The sequence below is a fragment of the Coloeus monedula genome (genome assembly GCF_965178545.1).
Source record: "Coloeus monedula genome assembly, chromosome: 4".
NCBI classification, from domain to species: domain Eukaryota; kingdom Metazoa; phylum Chordata; class Aves; order Passeriformes; family Corvidae; genus Coloeus; species Coloeus monedula.
Window position 1 is genome coordinate 2,746,507 of NC_138784.1, and position 14,188 is coordinate 2,760,694.

The following is a 14,188-nucleotide window of genomic DNA, read 5'->3' on the forward strand; positions in this document are numbered from 1 at the left end:
GCATGCAGGAAAAACCTCCTAGCTTTTGAGGAGGGAAATAAAGGAAGACCAAGATCTTGTTTCAAATGAAGCACAGTTCTTGAAAACAGTATTTTTGTTGAGATTTTTAAAAAAATGTTTAGTCTCAACTATGGCAAACAAACTGCCTTAAATCATGTATTTTCTGTGTGTGTGTTTTCTGAAACCCTCAATTTACAGGAGAAATTCTTTAGCCCTCTTATCTGGGCTAACAACTACACACTGGGACTCAGCCTGTGATGTTTAAAACTGTATGTGTCTATTATAAATCTTGTAGAAAAAAAACCTAGTTCAAGTTGTGACCCAGCTTTCATTATAATTCCTACTTCTACTTACAAAATGCCTTCAGATAAAGCTTCTATTTGGGGAAAAACACCTAGTGTTGCTTTTAGCCAATAGAGATCAGGATTAATGTCTTTTCAACTTCTTTTAAAAAAGGCTAATAGGGAAAAATATACACCTCATGCTTCAAAGAAAGAGCTTTAGTTGTATGTGCAGCCTTGCACTCACTACAGGAAGTTTCCAGGTGTGGCAACTGAAAAGTTACTAAAGATTTCTGGGTAAAAACCCCTGTTTTGTCATACAAATAATCGGGTCCATTTCATGTCAAGATTTTAAAGTTTGCGTGTGGCTGGTCGCTGTCCTGAGATCCTGAAAGTCTTCTAGACTTTTAGTATTTGCAAAGTGAGGTTTTAAAACCAAAGAAAGAGTTCCAGGTCAATGGTCCTGAGCATCCCCAGCCTCCCCCCACCATGGATGATGAACACACACGCGGAAAGGGGAGCCTTGCCAGGTGCTGAGGTAGCTGTGATCATCTGAAGTTTGGAGTGAAGCAGGGCTTACTCAGAGGGGTCTCTTTTGATGGAGTAACTGATGGAATAAATCCATAATCTTTCTGTGCAAAGGCTTTTCTTCATGTCAAACTTGCTTTAAACTAACAAAAGGAACTACTGCTCACTAGAAATCTCACCTCGGGTGTGTGATTGCAGATAGAGGTTTTTTCCTGGCCTGGTCTAAGAGACTTGAGAGTGTGGAAGGAATTTTTCTTACTGCCAAACCCACTGCTTATTGCCTGTGAGTTCGGTGATAGATGTTGCCTTTTTGTTCTTTGGAATACATACATATATGTCTAGAAATGCATATTAACCCCAGATATATCATATATATACAGACACATGGTTCAAGACTGCTATCCTGCCATGTTCCCCCTCACATCCCCAGGAACAGCAGGCTGACTCCTGCCATTCCTGTTTCTGGGACTTTGGCTCACGTTTTCCAGGCCTTTGGTTTCTTTCCTTGCTCCCTTCTGGGCAGCCTGAACTGAGCCAGTGTGTCTGGAGTGTGGAACCCAAACCTGCCCACTGTGTTTCAGCTGAAGCCCTGCCAATGCTGAGCTGAAGGGGAGGATTGCTTGTGGTGTTGCATGGATGTTATCCCTGTTTGTACACTACTCTGGGATGACTGCATTTTAATGGGAACAAGGCAGAATGACAATATCAGCTTCTGTTCTGTTGGGGATCCAATATAAACCCCCAAGGCTTTTCTGAAAATAATTCAGGCAGATGATTCATTTTGCTTAAATACTTTCCATTTGTCCCTGCTGAACTCCAGCTTCTTTTAAAGATTTTTTTCTTCAATTCATGAAGTTAATTTTAAATTCAGATCCTGTCCTTCAGAGTATTTGCTTTACCTCCCAGCTTCACAGTTACCTGTGTGTTTAATAACACTATTCACCGTTTAATCATCCAGATCATTAATTGAGCAGAATCAAAACATGGAACAGAATCAGACCCAGGGCAGGCAGCTGGGTACTTCCCTGTGACACATCCTCCAATTTAGATGTACAGCACTGATAATCCACTGGTTTCATACTCATGATACACCAATTTTTTTTCTTGCTTCTATGTCCCCAGAATTCTTATGAAACTATCCCGATTAATAAAATCAGGAGACATGGACCCTACTGCTTCCATCTTGCCTGTGAATTCTGTTGCTCGCTTCTGGAAGAAGCTGGTTTTCTTTGATGCAATGTGTTCATGACAGGTCCATGTCTCTTGCTCTTTTTCTGCTTGTCCTGCAAGTACTTGCTGATGTTTGTTTATTTTATTCATTCCAGATTTTTTTTTTTCTTTTTTGACACTGAAGTTAAACCGGTTGGTAAATTTGCCCTCCTTCTCCTTTTTAGCTGGGGATTCAATTTACCCTTTCTGAGTCCTCTGAGACCTCTTCCATGAGTCCAAACCCAGCAGCCAACAGCTTTGAGGTTACTTCAGAGAGTGCTTTAAATACTCTAGGACATTCTAGGGTGCAGTACCAAAGTAGCTGGAAGCATGGGCATTATCCAAGTACTTGTTTCCCTTTTCCAGCTGGAAACAATGCCTGCTTTGGTTTGAGGATTGTTTGTCCTAGGCACCAGCTCTTGATGGATTTTTTTTTTTCTTTTGTAAAAATTGATGCAAAAATGTCATGTAATACTTAATCCTTCTTGCAACCATATATCAAATGCTCTCCTTTTTCCATTGGTTAATGGATCAATGTTTTCCACATTCTTCCTCATTAACAGATGATCTCACACACTGACTTTTTTTGGTGTGTTGTTCTTTGTGCTTCTGATTTTGACACCTCTCACGTCAGTATTTGGTAACATTTTTCCTGTGTGCTTGAACTGGTTTCACACATGATCTTAATGACGTGACCCATTCCCTACTTCCTGTTTGCTTTCATTCTGAGGGCAGTTAAGACACTGAGTGAACCAGTCTCACCTTTTACTGTGCCCGGCTCTCCTCTGCTTTGGGGAAAAACACAGCAGTGCCAAGGTGTGTGGCTTTAGGGTTCTGCTGTCTTGAAAGTGATGGGGGGAAAAAGAATAATGACACTCCGCATCAGGATCTTTCTGTTTTCATTTAAATAATTAGTCTAAGCCCAAGTTTCTCTAAAATAAAGATATGGCAAATTAGATGAAGTCAAAAAAACTCAGAAGCTAGGATTCCATTGTGTCAGTCACTTGCCCATGCCTTGTGTCAGACGGTGACTGCAGAGTTGGGGGTTTTTTTATGATCTTTTGTTGAGATCGTTAGTAGGTGGCATGACAGATGGTATTAGAATGCAAATACCTCTTATGAAATTATGAATGGTCATCACTGGGTATTTTAATAGGGTTTTTGGTAATGGCAGTTTAGGTGATTTAGTTGTAAGCTTTCAGCATCAGGTACTTTGTGAGATGTGGTTTATTTCCTGTTGTAAAGCAACATTACCTGCTATTTTGTGACTTAACTCTGATTTTCGAGACCTGTTTTTCTGTTGTTTCTGCATCTGTTTTAGCTCTGGACATCTGCATTTTTTTCAGAAGTGAAAGTCTTTTCCAAAGACTTTGTAATCAAACTTGTTCACGTATATGGACTTTTCAGTTTAATTATATTGAGATGCTTAAATTAATGATCCATAGCACAGAAGGACTTGAGAGAACAGAATTTTGTGCACCAGCTGGACACAGTCAACAACACAAATTCTTGCTGAAGGGTGGTGGGGATTAGCAGGGTGATGATGCTGTGGATCACAGTGTTTACTTAGTTACTGCATTTGGGTGGGGGCTCAATCTCCATTTCCTAGTTCTGCTCAACATCCAGCTTAATAATGGTGTGTTTGGTAGCATGAAACTTTATCTGTAGTGGGGAAATTGAATGAAGTATTTCACTGCTACACTGCAAAAAGAAAAGCCCCAAATCCAGTAAAGGCAGCTCTCAGGTTGCAGCAAAAATTTTGTGGTGGGGGAGAAATGAGAGCTGTAGGTGAAATTTCAGCATGGTGCCTCACGAGTTCAATATGAACTGTGCTCTCCTTATTTCCCAGGAATTAACCCTAAGCATTTAGATTATAGGGTGGAATTTCATTCTCCCTGAGACTTTGGCTATGCTGTCTTTGAAAATATTTTGCTTGGTTCTTGAATGTAGCTGTAGGAGCTTCACTCTTTTATTCAAACTATTTCTATAAAGTACCTCTAGAACAAGTCATTCGTCACTGTCATTAGTCATTTACTACAGATCGTGTCTGCAGCCTCTGAGCTTCATAAAACAGACAGATCCTTATCAGTAATCAATATTAGTAATATTTGTTAATATAAATCTGTCATTACTGACTCATCGTTTGAAATTAATTTGAGACAAAGCACTTTGTTATGGGGCTGCTGATCATATTAGAAGCAAAACCAATGAAAGCACCAAAAGCTGGATCCTTAACTTTGCTGGCACATCAAAGTCAAAATGCACAGGCTTAGATCCTCATATGGAACCTAACTAATCTGAAATAACAATGAAGATGCTTGGCACATTCCCAAATTGCAGAAAAGTCTTCATTAAGATGCAGCAGCTCTTTATTTACAGGACCACATGGTCTAGTCAGCATGATAAGAACACTGTGGAGAGGGATCAGCAAGTTTGCTTTTGCTGGAAAACACACATCTTTCTTATCCCCTCTAATGGGTCAGCATTAAAGAAGAGCTGGAGTTGGAGAACAATTAGAGTAATTTTCCATTTATTTTTCCTTTCCAGCATGCCTCAGGCTAGGGAGGTCAAATAGATGCTAAAGAGAAAAACTGCATCTGGAACCAGTCTGAAAATAAATACGTATCCCATGAGTAGTGCTGTGCACAATTTGCTTAGCCTTAGGAAACTAAGTTTGTCTGCCACTTGATTGCCTGCTTCATTGAGGAAATCTGCTTAGCCTGTATGATTCTGAAAGCTTTTTCTTCACTTTCAAAATCCGAGGGATGTGAATTAACCATTTCCCATTCCTTGTTTCTTTCAGCTTTCCCTTTCACATATCAGAGTGGCATTACTCATCAGCTTCCTTTGGCTGGTTTGCAGCTAGGAGGCTTTTCAGTGAGCAGAGACAAGCTCTAGGTTTCCCTGCTATGTCATGGGACTATGACAGCCTGAAAATCTTATGGCAATGCCTGTCATAAAATAACATCTGACTCTAGCATGTCCTTCCTTGAGAGCCAGTGAGATGAATTTACAAGTCTTGAATGCTTTTGAGGTGGAGGCGTATCCTGTTGCACTCTGTGTCAGTGTCATTGTATTGATTCTACCTGCTTTAATTCATCAGAAGTGCAGTCAGTGCTGTGATACCTTGGCACTGCACATCCAGCTATGAAATATGCATCTTGAGTAATTATTTCCATTTGAGAAGAGCTTGCCAGCTCCCTGGTTTTAAATGTCTTTCATCTGATACTGTAAATGAAACACAGTTAGAAGTGGTCTTTGTCTGATAGTCTACAGGAGCCTGTCTGTCCTGTTCAGTTCTGCACGAATCCAAAGTGGAGCATGGTGAGCAGGAGGCTTTGAGCTTGCTTTGAAATAGGTGATCTAACTCCTTGAGTGGCTTCCTGCTCTCTGCCCCTTGTGTGTGCACTTTTTCTGAAGCGTTGTCTGCTGCTCAGATGTAAATGGAAGTACCAGTCTCAGGGCAAGGTTTTGAAGCTGGACTGTGGAGAAATAAGATCTGTTGACCCCTCAGGCCTCCTTTTATCTGTACCTCAACATATAGGCCACAGGCAAACTCACAAGACCACAACAAATAAAAGTAGTCTCTTAAATATGACATAGGACATACCTAAATAAGGCACTCTTCTTAATCAAAGTTTGCTGTTGTGACTTTGTGTAGATTCTATGTCGCACTTTTTAAGCAGGGCTTACATTTTCTTCTGTAAAGTGTTTGGGGAAAATTCACTTATCTTTCACTCAGCTGAAGCACAGTCCAAAGAGTAAGGCAATCTGTTTTGAAGTTTCAAAATTCTCTCCTCTCGAAGTGATTGAGGTTTTAATTTCAGTCACTGGAAGAGCCTCATTGAAGAGGCACAGGTGACTTAGCTGTCTTTACCGAAACACTGGGACAACTGCACTAGCTTGAAAGAGTGACTTTGTTTCTTGTACTGCTAAGACCTTCTCAGTATCAGCCACATGTCACCTGATGTGTATGTTCCATTATTATGATTGGACAAATGCATACACTTCCTCACATTCGGCTAAAGAAGCTGCAAAATTTGGGACTGCTGGGTTTTGGCATTCTTATTAATTCATGCTTTTAAACCCCATTTCTCCATTGATTCAGTAGGTCGTCTATCACTTTATCAGGATATGGAATTGGCTCCAATTTCTAAATATATGTTGGTTGGCCTAAACTCTGTACAGGAACATACAGAACACAAAGGCCATGAGCCCTGCCTTTGTGTGCTGGTTTCTGCTCCACTGAACCTTCTGGTCAGGCTATTCTGAGCCTCGTGCATTGGTACTGTTTGCAGACAGGATTTAGCTTATTGGTAAAATTTCACTTTACCTTGAGGTAATCTTGAAAAAGCATAAAGATTTTTATGATAAGAGTTGACAGTCTCGTTTGGCTCCTTTGCCACGTGCTGGATAGCATAGTGCTGCATGTCTGAGTGATAAGGGGATGAGGGCTGGCCTCACCTTTTGAGCTTTCAAACAGTCTGACTTGCAAAATATGTGGGTAAAAAAGAAAAAGAAGGGTAGTTTCTTTCCTGTGACTCTCTAGAGACTTTATTGATTGGAGGCACTTTGAACAGCTCAGTATCCATCAGTCTTACTTGGGAGTCTCTTGCAAGACAAAGGATTGCAGAGTAGTATTACTTTACAATGAAGAATTTGAGTTACCTGCAATACCCTACACTTCTCCTTAACCTCAGCTCTCGAGGTTTGCTGACACTGGAGGTTTTTTCAAAAACTCTAGCTACCTCTCCTGCAGTTTAAAAAAAAACCTCTTCACAAATTTCTCCGGCTTAGTTTACTTCTGTTTTTTTTCCCCCCCAGGTTCCAACTATGGGAGTCCCCGTCCAGCTCATGCCAACATGAACGCCAATGCAGCCGCAGGGCTCGCCCCGGAGCACATCCCCACGCCGGGGGCAGCTCTGTCCTGGCAAGCTGCGATCGATGCCGCCAGGCAGGCCAAGCTGATGGGCAGCGCTGGCAACGCAACCATCTCCACAGCCAGCTCCACGCAGAGGAAACGGCAGCAGTATGGCAAGCAGAAGAAGCAGGGTACCACCACAGCCACGCGTCCGCCCCGGGCGCTGCTGTGCCTCACGCTGAAGAATCCCATCCGGAGGGCGTGCATCAGCATCGTCGAATGGAAATATCCTTTGGCAGGGGCTGGGCGGGCAGCGGAGCGTGTGTGCACATCAGCTGCTGCTCCTCAGCGCGGGGGAGTCCATGCATTGAGTTGAAAGGCACTGCCGGGAGCTTAAAGCCCACGGAGAGTTTTGGTGTCTTCACTGAGATCCTTTATGCCGGGGGGGGTGGCAGGAAAGGGGATTGGAACTGAAATCTGAACTATACCTGGGTGTGAGAAACCACTGGGAGCTTGAATGGTAAAGGTTAGTGGTTGAATTCTGCTCTTAGAAAAGCATATGGGCCAGGCTAAAATGCATGGGAGATACTCAAGGTGTCTGAGGTCAGATTTGAACTGATTCAATGGGGGACAGCAGCTTCTGGCTTTCCCTTTATTTATTTTAAAGTTCTGCTACTTTGAATCCCACACTTTTTTTTGTTAAACATGTGACATCACACTTTCCACAGTATGAAGAAAAGAGTGGAGCAGAAGGACAAGGTAAAAAAAACCCAAAGGTATTGCAGTAAGACCCTGAGCCAGGGCTGAGGACTGTGGTTAAATTCTGGTTAAAATAATAAGGCTCAGTAATGTACGGTGAGGGATAATGGTTATGTAGGAGAAGGGAAAAGGAACTACAGTTAAAGCAATCCTGCAACATGTACAAACACAGTGCAGAGGGAGATCTCATAGTCTGAACTAGAGACAGTGTCACAGATGACAGACAGTGTCACAGATGATAGATGATAACCACTGGCACAGAACTGCAGAGTGTAGGGGTCAGTGCTGCTTCCCTGGAAAGCCAGGGAGAGTTGCACCATCACTTTATTATGTGCAAGGAGCAAAGCCTTTTTAGTCACCCAAGTCTGAGCAGTGCAAGCTGGAATTTGAGTCTTTGGTGTGGAACTCAAACTGAAATGAAGTGTGCCTCCTTGGCACCCTCAAAGAGAAACCAGGATCAACCCTGAGCAGTAATCACAAGCTAATGGGGTTCTTCAGGAAATACAAAAGAAAAAGAATGTTTTTAGGGACAGATAAGCATGTCAGGGAAAGGCAGTACAGAACTTGGCAGTAGTTAATACGATAAAAAATGAATTAAGGCATTTAAGACAATGTGATAATATTATTCCTTTGGGTGTCTGGTGGGATGCTGGGTGAAAACAGAAAATGAGTATATTAGGTATTGCTGACATGGACATATTTTTCAGATGAAGAACTTGTTAAAAATGCTCTTGTCAATCCTTCCATGTCCTTAAACTACCTGCCTGCCTGTTCCTTTCTTCTTTACATGCTAATTTTTAATCCCCTGATTAAGTTTGCTACTTTTTATTGCTTCTGACATAAGTCTGATACTTTAAGCATGAGATGATGGGTGATGACTAACAGGATAAAACTGAATCTTGGTTTACTTAGCAGCACCCCAGTAACCACGTGTCTTCAGAGAAAGCAGTGAGTGACATTTGATAGATGAATAAGATCAGCAGTGAATGATGGGAATGATGCCTTGCAAACCAGGATACAGCCCTGCTGAGATCAAGAGATGACCAAACAAAGCCACTAAAACCATACAAAGATGCTGAAGCTTGCAGTTTTTAGGTTTTGATTGATTTTAGATGAGTTGATGGAAGTACTTTTTTTTTCCCCATCAGAACCTCTCATTGGACATCTAGAGTTTGTAAACAAGAAACACTTTGACAAGAAGCAGTGTCAAAGGGTTGCAACAAGGTTTAGTTTAACTCTATATTCTGGCTTTTCCAACTTGCTGAAAACTACTGAGAAAGGGTTAACTTAATTGGTTGTGCCACTAAAGTTTAAGCATAATAGATATTGAACAAGTATCAGGTGGTACTTCAGTGGTGTTTCTTACAACCCAAATCTTACAATGTTAAGAGCCTGAATGAGCAATTGCATTTAAGAAAAATGAAATGAAGCAATTACCTTATTTTGCAAAGACTTAGCTGTGTATTTGATTTTCTGCCTTTTGTATTTTTGGATTTTATAGAATTTAATGTTTAGAGTTCAAAAAGGGAAAAGAAGTAAAAGAAAATGTGTAAACAGTGATAAGTTAATGGATAATAACCCTGCCAAAACAAAAAATCTGTGGGAAAAAATGATTAAGAAAGTGAAAGCCTGTGGAAATTCAGGTCTTTAAACAGTAAACATTATACAAACAGCCTGAGGTGTATTATATGCCTGAGAATTCTTCCTGATTTCTGGTGTAGCCTTCCTATCCTGATCTGCTCTTCTTCCTCCATGGTACCACTTATTTCCTATTATTCACAGGCTTGAGCACTGTAGTCTGGTGAGTTGGGAACCCTTTGACTGTTCCATATGTGAAATGTAGAATGTGTTGGAGTATAAACAGTGGTCAGGTGCCTGGAATTTGTGTGTATCTTGCAGCTCAGCTTAACATTCAAATATCTCCTGTTCTCTCCTGCTAAAGCCTGCTGAGAACAGTGCTCTGCTGACCAAAATCATACGTGCTGTGTTGACATTGGGCAGTGCTGCAGAGCCAGTCCCATGGTAGATAAATTCATGCTCGAATGCGCTCTGGGGCACAGGTTATGCTTGGCATCCTCCCTGTTCTATCCTGCTCCTCATTCCCCTCCAGGGCACTGGTGAGTTATCCCAGAACTAGCCTCCAGGATATTCTTGCAGGCCAGTAAATGTAGACAGACCATAAATCTGGTCTCTAGTCTGAGTTTGGAGACACTTCACAGCAACTGAGATTAAGGGGACCCCTGAAGTAGATAAAGTGCAGTGCCAGGAGGCTGGGCAGTAGAAAAATGCCCTTTGATTCCAGTGGACAGTCAGGGGGACATTGAGCCTGTGCAGGATTCCTTTGTTGAGCATTCCAAATGTTTGGTCTTTCTTTTCCCTAACAGAGTTGATGCAAGGCTGAAATGCCTATGGATTATTTCTCTGTCAGAAGGGACTTTCAGCTTCCTGGTGTTCCTAATATAATGTGCAGGGACATTTGTGTTCCCTCTGATGCCAAATGAAATGCAACTAAGGGAAAAAGAAATACTCCCTCAAATAATTTAAAAGCAAAACAAGTATACATGGCAATGTGCAGCATAAGCACATTTTGGACAAAGACCTTTTTTTTGCCTTAATAAAATCTATCCTTTTTAAAATGTCTTCTAAACATGTATGCATGTATTGCTTGGGCCCTCACATTGAACTCTGAGATATGAGAGAGAAACTGAGAAAGGTGGGAAAAACTACAGCAACAACAGCAAAAGAAAAACCCCAAAATGTTTGTTAAAATCATCTATGAATTTATAAATGCAGATGAAAACAACCAAGAAAAATTGATCCTGAAAGGGACAAGGGCAATCATTATAAAACAGGTTTCTCTCATTAAAACTAGTGAAGCCACACTCGAAGGAAAGTTGGGAAAATGCAATCTAAACAAGTAAAAGAAGAAAAAACTTTTAAGAAATCTGTGTTTACTCTGGCACGCGACTGGCCTACACTGCTTTTGACATATTAGGAAGAGTCTTGGCTGGGAGCTCCTAAAAGCACTTAAAAAGGCATATGTTTCTTTTCAGAATATAAGGGGCTTGGAATGCTTCCTTTAAACAGAATTCTTATAAATCTTTTTTTTTCTTTTTTTTAATTTAGTTTTATTTTTGTGTGCTCATTTTGAAACAATTTCCTTAACTCCATTCCTCAGACCATTTGAAATAATTATTTTACTGACTATTTTTGCCAATTGTGTGGCCTTAGCTATCTATATCCCCTTTCCAGAAGATGATTCCAATGCCACCAATTCCAATCTGGTAAGTCCTCAATGGTGTTGTCTTGCTATTTTGAAAGTCCTTTTGAAAATTGATCGTGGAGACTTTTGAAGGTAGGGAATGTAAATATATCCACCAAAGGTTAGAACATCATAAAAATTGGTTTTGACTGCTATGTCTTGTCAATTCATGTTAGTACCTGTATCAGCTGAGCTGGTTTTAGAGAAGAATATTCCAAAAAATTGCACAGGTGCTGGATGTGATGTTTAGATTAACAAATTTCTGCATGCTGCAAAAAGCACTTGGTGGATTTCAATCTGCAGGTATTTGTGGGAGATAACCCCTGATTAAAAGATATCTGGTGGCTTTTGTCTTACTGTGTGCCATTGTGAGGTTGGTACTGTCCTCTTCCCAAGTGATACCTGAGAACACAACTTGATGACTTTTTAATGCTTGCATTTCAGACCCCTGCATTGATTTGGCTGAACAATATTTGTGGGGTTGGGGTTTTTTGTTTGTTTTGGTGTTTGCTTGGGGTTGGTTGGGTTTTTTTTAATTTTATTTTTGGGTTTTTTGATTATTCCCTCTTGTTGGGGGAATACAGCTTTTCTTCTGTCCCCACTGATACCAGTGTTGGTACTTTGGGATTGAGCTGTCTGTATAAAAAGGAAGAGTGTTTACTTTTGGCTTAGCATGAAGCCATAGCAAAGGATTCTGTTCAGTAAGGGCAAAACACAAACCAGCTCTGGAACACACTTCACTGAATTAGCAGAAAACATTTTTTTTCCTCTCAAATATGTGAATAAATCTGCTGCTTGTTGGGTTGGATCAGGGTGAAAACTTACTCCCAGAGTTTAGGAAGGAGTAGGGATGCTATTTCCTGAATAAAATTTATTGAGACTTTAGAAACTTTCGAGCAACAGTGGAGGAAAACAAAATCCATACTTCTAAAGTAGCGACAGCTGGGGTGGCTGACAGGCATTGTAATTAAAAAGATTCATGCTGCTCTTGGAAGTCAGTCATTTGATTAAATATCTCTTGAAGTTTTAGAAAACACATTGCAAACTTCAGGAATTGCTGAAAACAATGCTTTTGTGTTTAAAAGAAAAAGAGGTTAGTAAAAACTTGTCGTGTGGTGCCTTTGCAAGGTAACTCCTTAAAGAAGTAGAAAAAGAGGAGCAGGAGGTGATGAGTGGTTGTTAACCACTCCCTACATGTACAGTGCACATGAGTTTGTCTTGTTTCTCTTTGCCTGCTCTTTGCTAGTGTGACTTGGTGTTTAACAATGATGAATTGTGGGGTGTACAATTAAAAAGCTTCGGTAGGCCACCTCTGAAAAATTACCGTATTTTATTTAATAAAAAGCAGATTCACTTGATCCCCTGGTGAGGAAAACAGGTATGTTCATGCATGTTCTGACTTGCAAGGCTGAAGGAGGAAGATGAAGCAGATTTGAAGGTTGAAGGACTCACAGTTTGTGTTGTCTTTATTTGGGTTTTGGGTATGTGCCTTAATTCGGTGAGGAGACTGCTGGCTAAAACCAGGTTGGAAGTATGTTTGTAGTTGAACGAGATGTATTGAAACTGTTCTGCTGTCGAGGAATATGTGCACCTTTTGAGTTAAGTTTCTCTTCTGCATCTGTTTTCCAAGATATCTTTTGCATCATTTAGAATGTCTATAAAAACACTCATGTTTTTTGTCGGTAGGGTTTAAAAAAACCTAGCCAAGCAGGAGTTATCATCTCAGGAAAGTCTAGAGATGCTACAGCCTTGAGGATGAGGAGGAATTGTTAATTTACCTAAATAGCTGCTTTACAGAAGTAGAGGAAGAATAAAGTTAAATGAGTAATCTGCTTGACTCCACTTTTTTCTTTGTGTCTTAATGGAAAAAATAATTAAACCTGGAAAACGGGATACTTAGTGTGTACTGGTGAAGTCGAGACTTTTCTATGGTACAGATCAAACCCTGGAGCTCTGACTGCTCACTAGCCTGTGATCTCCTGTTGGTCTGTGTTTGTGGCTGTTGGGTTTTGTGTGTTTTGCTGTTGTTTTCTCAGCTGATGTACTCGTCCCTTGGCGTGTATGCACCACTATTGGGGAACACACTTTGAGTACACAGCATCTGCTGCACAATGTGAGTAAAGTCCTGAGCAACAGGGAGGGGAAGAGAGGGCAAATGGGTGAGAGAAGGGTGGAAAAATGCATTAGTTGTGTTTTGGAATGGGATGAAAGAATGGGTGACAGCTAAAGGAAAGCTCTTCCACAAGGCAGGAAATGTGTAAGAGTGGGACCTTACTGTCAAAGAGCCAAACTGTATGTGGAAGAGACTAGAAAGAAGCTGGGGTTCCTGTATAAGCTCATGTACTCCATCTTTTATTTTTTTTTCTACTTGGGAGCATCTATTTCACGATCAGATTAGTTTTGTAGCCATGAAGTTGAGGGCTGCAAAGGCTGTGATGTGACACAGGCAAGGAGTGTCTGAGTGAAATGTGTGTGGGGGCCATGCACTGATGTGTGTGCTGTGCAGAAAGGTGATTGAATGCATGCAGAATCTTTCTAGCTGAAAACGAATCAGAGCTCTTGATTCATTTCATGTTGCAATTTAGCTTTTTCAGGGTTAAAGCTACCAGAGGAACTCCCACATCCCTGGTTTCCTAAGCCATCTCTAACTCCTTGAGATACAAGGACCTACCTACAGAGAACATGACGGGCAGTAACTGTTTTACAAGCTCTGAAAGAGTCATAACACTTTTCCAATAAGCTGCCAGATTTGCCTCAGGCTCTGAGCATTCCTTCTCCAAGGTTTCATCATATCTTTTCAAATAATGTTTTCCTTGGTGACCGAGGTTAAAAATTCAGTCAACTGCCTTCAACAAGCTAATGGAGAAGAGGATGGGGAGGGAAGAGAAAGGAATCCTGAATCGTGTGGGTGCCTTCTTTCCTTCTCTCTATAAAAGTAGAAAAATGGTACCTAAATAATGCTTTGGTAAATAATTTCTGTGTGTGAATGTCAGATGTGTGAGCAGCCACTGGCCACGTGGGGCACGTGCAGTGCTGGGTGCCTCCACTGAAGTCTTGGAGACACGAGCCCCACTTACCTGAACAAAACCAGGAACCTCCTGCATGTCTCCATTTGTTTTTAGCTGCAAGACCTATGTGATAGGATGCCTCAGAGATGAGCACTGGAGCTAGGTACAGAAGAGTCCAGTAAATAATTCCTTCCCTTTTGCATTAGCCAGGAATTGTGAATAGCTGTTATGTGTTACAAGTTTAGGCTAAATACCACATAGATATTCTGCCTCTTTCTCT

General features: G+C 41.0%; 1 protein-coding gene across 1 annotated transcript in view; it reads left to right on the forward strand.

Annotated features, from left to right (window-relative positions):
• The window catches only part of CACNA1C (calcium voltage-gated channel subunit alpha1 C), a gene marked incomplete at both ends in the record, with an annotated part of 458,232 nt that overhangs the window by 61,944 nt on the left and 382,100 nt on the right, over positions 1 to 14,188 (forward strand). The window contains 2 exons of the mRNA XM_082279808.1: positions 6,843 to 7,164; positions 10,817 to 10,922. Of these exons, the coding sequence (XP_082135934.1) occupies positions 6,843 to 7,164; positions 10,817 to 10,922 (428 nt within the window). The remainder of the gene's footprint in view (positions 1 to 6,842; positions 7,165 to 10,816; positions 10,923 to 14,188) is intronic.